Here is a 6,126-nt window from a genome sequence, read left to right as displayed (position 1 = left end):
GCTAGCGTGCTTCCCGTGAGGGCCAGCGTGCCTCCCCTGAAGGCTAGCGTGCCTCCTGCGAGGGCCAGCGTGCCTCCCTTGAAGGCTAGCGTGCTTCCCGTGAGGGCCAGCGTGCCCCCCGTGAGGGCCAGCATGCCTCCCTTGAAGGCTAGCGTGCCTCCTGTGAGGGCCAGCGTGCCTCCCTTGAAGGCTAGCGTGCTTCCCGTGAGGGCCAGCGTGCCCCCCGTGAGGGCCAGCATGCTCTGCACGATGGCTGTCAGGTCTCCCTCGAGAGTGGGCACACCTTGCACCAGGGCAGGCGTGCTACACATGGCGGCGGCAACCCCGCACAGCGCCTGGCACGGCTGACAGCAGGGGACAGGTCCCTCACTCGAGGGGACGCGTCCCTCGCTCGGTGCCCGTTGCCCCTCTCAGGCGGGCGGCCCAGCCGCTGTCCCGGGGAGGCAGCAGTGCGGCGGCAGGGCGGAGGGGCTGCCCGCCCTCCCTCAAGATGGCGGCGGCGGGGCGGGCGGGGGCGCGCGGCGGGGGCGGAGCGGGGCGGGGCGGGGCGGCGGGAGCCATGTTGGGGCTGCGGGAGGAGCCGCCGCCGCCACCCCCGGCAGCAGCAGCAGCAGCAGCGGCAGCGGCGGGGCGCAGCGCAGCGGCGCGGGGGGCGGCCATCGCCGCCGCTAGGCGGGGGCGGCGCCGAGCCCAGCCGCCGTGCGCCCGGGCCGGGCGGCGGCCGCCGAGGCACCATGGCGGCGGAGGAGCCGGTGGCCGCCCCGAGCCGCCGCCGCCGCTGCTGCTGCCGCCACCACCGGGGGCCGCCTCCTCCGCTGCTGCTGCTGCTGCTGCCGCCGCTGCTGCTGCTCCCTTTGTTCCCCCCCGGGCTGGGGGCCGCCGCGCCGCCGTCGGGCTGGGCGGCGCCGACCCGCGGGGGCTGCCCGGCCGCCGTGCCCTGCTGGGCGCCGCCGGTCCCCCCGGGGCTGCCCGCCCCGCCGCGCCGCCGGTCCCCCTGGCGCTGCCCGCCCCGCGCCGCCCCGCCGCGCCCGCTGCCCTCCCCGGCTGCGCCCCCGGGGCGGCGGGGCCGGCGCTCGGCCCCCAACCGGCACCCGCTGTTCCCCCAGTACAACTACCAGGCGGAGGTGGCGGAGAACCAGCCGGCGGGGACGGCGGTGGTGGCGGTGGCGGCCCAGGACCCCGACGGGGGCGAGGCGGGGCGGCTGGTGTACTCCATGGATGCCCTGATGAACAGCCGCTCGCGGGAGCTCTTCAGCATCGACCCGCGGGCCGGGCTCATCACCACCACGCAGGCCCTGGACCGGGAGAGCATGGAGCTGCACTACTTCCGCGTGACGGCCGCCGACCACGGGGCGCCCCGGCTCTCCGCCACCACCATGGTGGCCATCGCCGTGGCCGACCGTAACGACCACGACCCGGTCTTTGAGCAGGGCGAGTACCGGGAGACCATCCGGGAGAACGTGGAAGAGGGATACCCCATCCTGCAGCTGCGGGCCACCGACGTCGACTCCCCGCCCAACGCCAACATTCGCTACCGCTTCGTCAACGAGCGGGCTGCCCATGCTGTCTTCGAGATCGACCCCCGCTCCGGCCTCATCACCACCAGCGGGCCGGTGGACAGGGAGAAGATGGAGAGGTACTCCTTGGTGGTGGAGGCCAATGACCAGGGGAGGGAGCCGGGGCCCCGCTCCGCCACAGTCAAGGTCTACATCACGGTCCTTGACGAGAACGACAACACCCCTCAGTTCAGTGAGAAGCGCTACATTGTCCAGGTGAGGGAGGACATACGGCCCCACACCGAGATCCTGCGTGTCACTGCCACGGACCTGGACAAGGACAACAATGCACTGGTCCACTACAACATCATCAGCGGGAACAGCCGGGGCCAGTTCTCCATCGACAGCATCACTGGGGAGATACAGGTGGTGGCCCCACTGGATTTTGAGGTGGAGCGGGAGTACGCCCTAAGGATCCGGGCTCAGGACGCGGGGCGCCCTCCCCTCTCTAACAACACCGGCATGGTTAGTATCCAGGTGGTGGACATCAATGACCACGCCCCCATCTTTGTCAGCACTCCTTTCCAAATCTCTGTCCTGGAGAATGCTCCCCTCGGCCACTCTGTCATCCATATCCAGGCTGTGGATGCGGACTATGGTGAGAACTCGCGCCTGGAGTACAAACTGACGGGGGTCTCGGCTGACACACCCTTCGTGGTGAACAGTGCCACAGGGTGGATCACGGTCAGCGGGCCCTTGGACCGGGAGTCAGTTGAGCACTATTTTTTTGGGGTAGAGGCTCGAGACCATGGCTCTCCATCTTTATCTGCCTCCGCCAGTGTCACCATCACTGTCATGGATGTCAACGACAACCGTCCCGAGTTCACCCAGAAGGAGTACTTCATCCGCCTGAACGAGGATGCAGCTGTGGGGACCAGCGTCCTCAGCGTCACAGCGATCGACCGGGATGTGAACAGTGCCATCACCTACCAGATCACGGGAGGCAACACGCGGAACCGCTTCTCCATCAGCACGCAAGGTGGGATGGGGCTCATCACTCTCTCTTTGCCGCTGGACTACAAGCAGGAGAGGCGCTACGTGCTCACTGTGACGGCTTCTGACCGCACCCTGCGTGACAACTGCCATGTTCACATCAACATCACTGATGCCAACACACACCGGCCTGTCTTCCAGAGCGCCCACTACTCTGTGAGCATCAATGAGGACCGGCCTGTGGGCAGCACTGCGGTGGTGATCAGCGCCACGGACGATGACGTGGGGGAAAACGCCCGCATCACATACTACCTAGAAGACAACGTCCCTCAGTTTCGCATCGATCCAGACTCTGGGGCCATCACTCTCCAGGCAGAACTGGACTATGAGGACCAGGTCACCTACACGCTGGCTATCACTGCCAAGGACAATGGGATCCCCCAGAAAGCGGACACCACCTATGTTGAAATCATGGTGAATGACGTTAATGACAATGCCCCCCAGTTTGTCAGCCCTCATTACCAGGGCATGATCTCTGAGGATGCACCTCCCTTCACCAGCGTTCTCCAAATCTCTGCCACTGACCGGGATGCCCACACCAACGGGCGAGTGCAATACACCTTCCAGAACGGAGAGGATGGGGATGGAGACTTCACCATAGAGCCCACCTCGGGGATCATTCGCACTGTCCGCAGGCTGGACCGTGAGAACGTTCCCGTCTACGAGCTGACTGCATACGCTGTTGACAGGGGCATCCCTCCTCAGAGAACTCCTGTCCATATCCAGGTTACCATTCAGGATGTGAATGACAACGCCCCTGTCTTTCCTGCTGAAGAGTTTGAGGTCTTGGTAAAAGAGAACAGCATTGTAGGCTCTGTTGTGGCACAAATCACAGCCGTCGACCCGGATGAGGGACCCAATGCCCAGATCATGTACCAAATTGTGGAAGGCAACATCCCCGAGATATTCCAGATGGACATCTTTTCTGGGGAGCTCACAGCCTTGATAGACCTGGATTATGAGACAAAACCCGAGTACGTGATTGTAGTGCAAGCCACCTCTGCCCCTCTGGTCAGCAGAGCCACAGTCCACATCAAACTCATTGACCAGAATGACAACAGCCCTGTTCTCAAGAACTTCCAGATCCTGTTCAATAACTACGTGTCCAATAAGTCCAACACCTTCCCCTCGGGAGTCATAGGGAAGGTCCCAGCTTATGACCCAGATGTGTCCGACCGCCTCTTCTACACCTTTGAGCGGGGAAATGAACTGCACTTGTTGATCGTGAATCAATCGAGCGGGGAGCTGAGGCTGAGCCGTAAGCTGGACAACAACCGTCCGCTTGTGGCTTCCATGCTGGTGACCGTGACAGGTAGGGTGTGAAAATCATTAAACCTTTAGTGCAGTTCCATTGGGGGGTTCTGTGTGGTCCACGTCGGGCAGCCTGTTCTGCTTTGAGGGGGCAGGTTGGGGACTGGCAACAAGATTTGAATGGGGAGTCGCTTCAAATCAGGAAACGCCGGAGGGGCTGGGAAGGGTGGCAGTGGGCATGCTGCCGGGGAGCGCTTTGTAAGGGGGCCAAGGCCGGAGGTGGTCTGCAAGAACAAAGCATCGTTACTCAGCTGTGAGGCTCGCCTGTAGCTGCTAGCGAGACACCTTTGGAGGTGCTGTCACCAGCGAGGCCGTGATGTGCGCTGTAGGGTTCTGGCTGGGCAAGCAGCTGGTTCCCAGTGTCTCCAAGCCGCCAGCCCAGGGGCTGGAACGCTGCATCACTCCCCAGCCAGGGTGGCTTTTCTCCCTGCTGGGACTGAGTGCTTCCTCGGCCGTGCTCAGGAGGGAGGGATTGAGCTCAGTGCGGCGGGAGCCCTCTGAAACACCTGTCCGCTGGTAGCAATCGGTTCCGTCTGGATTCTGGCTGTGGCACCTGCCAACACCTGTGCTTCCTGGCGTGGCTTCTAAAACTGTCGTGGTTTGGGCAAACCAGGACAAAACCCTGATACCCCTTTTCTGTAGCCACCTTAGTGTTGCAGGGGACAGCTCTAACAAACCTCAGAGCGCGGTGCTTAAAACTCTGGCGTCATGTGTGTTGCCGGAGTATCCGAATGCAGATGCCAGCAATAGCTGCTGGGGTGGCTTTGGGGAGTGTTGGGGTCCCCTCCGGCCAAGCTGAGGGCAGGGCAAAGATGGACCTAGGGGCTTGTCTGCGAGCAAGCGGGGTTTGGAGCTGGAGCTCCCCTCTGCCTGAGCTTTGCCTTCACCGTCAGCCTTTCTTCGCTTGTGGATGCGTGATCTGAAATGGAGGCATCCGTCCACCGCTGAACCGAGGAGCTGCTCTGGGGGAGGGAGGGCAAGAGCCCTCTTTGGAAGGGCCGAGCGCTGAATTATCGAGAGCGCCTGGGGAGCCGTACATTACATCGTGATGCTCCCTTGACCGTCAGCTACCAGCTGCCCTCCCTTTTCACCCTCTCCCTCTCTCTATCCGGCTTATTCAGCGAGGGGAGGATTTTTTTCAAAAGACGGAGCGAGGGCTTTAGGAGGAGACCTGTTCAAGGCAGTTCTGCATGGCCAGCGCCAGCCTGTCGGTGGATTGGGGCTCTTTGGGGGTTAATTGTAACCGCGGGGCTGGCTGAGATCGGATTCAGGCACGCACATACTGGAGATGGGGGGTGGTTTTGACCTTTCCAGCTTCTGCCCGAGTGTGTTTATGCAAGCCCTGCCTCCTCGCACACTTAACCCTGCACAAAGGCAGGAGACAATCACGTCCTGAAGTCCTGCATCGAGCCGCCTCGCGGCGAGGGGGCCCTTGCAATTAGAGTGTCGTCATCTTCCAGCGGGAAGGGAGACTGGAAGAGGTGTGCTTGCGAAGGAGGGGAGAAGATGGAAGGGGAAGAGCTGTACCGGGGAGGGAAGCGAGACACGGGAAAACGGGCCTTTTGTTGGCTTTGGTACTGGCTGTGGAGGTGGAGGTCTGGTTTGGTTTTTCTGCCTTTATTGTTCGAAGCCCCCCGCCCAGCTGGCAGCCCTGTCAGCCCCATGCTGTCGCTGGGTGCAGGGGGAGGGTGAGCGGGTGGGTTTGCAGAGCTGGCCAGGACGTTCAGACCTGGCTGCATTGTTTGCCTGGGCTCAACCCCGAGCTGGAGCACCTTTCTCCTGCAGGAAGGCAACAATACCACCTAGGCGGGTGGCCCGAGGGTCAGCATCCGAGGAGGGAGCCGCTTCCCTGCCTGACCGTGAGCTTTATGGTCCCTTTGAGGGAGGCTGGATCCTCCTAAAACACAGGGCAATGGGCCCTTCTGCCTGCCTGTGAGCTGTGTGTGTTCTCGGCTCAGCCCCTTGTAGGAGGCAGGGAGGACTTGGGCCATCACAGACCAGTGCCTTTCCAGGGGGACTGACAGCCTCAAAACTGACGCCAGCTCCTCGCAGACGTGTGGGTGCCTATGGCTGCTAAAAACTGCTCTTGGCCGCCGAGGATGCAAGACCAGCATGGTGGTGGGGCTGTGTCTGGGGCCAGCAGCACTGTGTGAGATCAGGGCATTGCAGGAGACTGATGTGATGTTGACTTTAAACCATTCCAGACTGGTTTCGCTGGGCCGGGCTGCTGGGCTGGTGGCAAGCATGGGGGCTCAGCTGCATGCAG

At 62.7% G+C, this 6,126-nt stretch overlaps 1 protein-coding gene across 6 annotated transcripts in view; it reads left to right on the top strand.

Moving 5' to 3' along the window:
• The first annotated feature begins 700 nt into the window (after window positions 1-700).
• Window positions 701-6,126, top strand: part of CELSR3 (cadherin EGF LAG seven-pass G-type receptor 3) — a 34,871-nt gene continuing 29,445 nt past the window's right edge. For 4 of the 6 annotated variants that reach the window (XM_063348223.1, XM_063348221.1, XM_063348220.1 and 1 more), the window contains exon 1: window positions 705-3,861. In XM_063348223.1, coding sequence (XP_063204293.1) covers window positions 735-3,861 — 3,127 coding nt within the window. In that variant the 5' untranslated portion in view covers window positions 705-734. Of the gene's footprint in view, window positions 3,862-6,126 lie in introns of all 6 variants that reach the window. The other 2 variants (XR_010072816.1, XM_063348222.1) reach the window with 2 other exon arrangements.

Source organism: Chroicocephalus ridibundus, chromosome 10 (assembly GCF_963924245.1).
Source record: "Chroicocephalus ridibundus chromosome 10, bChrRid1.1, whole genome shotgun sequence".
Taxonomy (NCBI): Eukaryota; Metazoa; Chordata; class Aves; order Charadriiformes; family Laridae; genus Chroicocephalus; species Chroicocephalus ridibundus.
The sequence above is the reverse complement of the archived record's forward strand: the minus strand, read 5'-3'. Positions and strand labels throughout refer to the sequence as shown.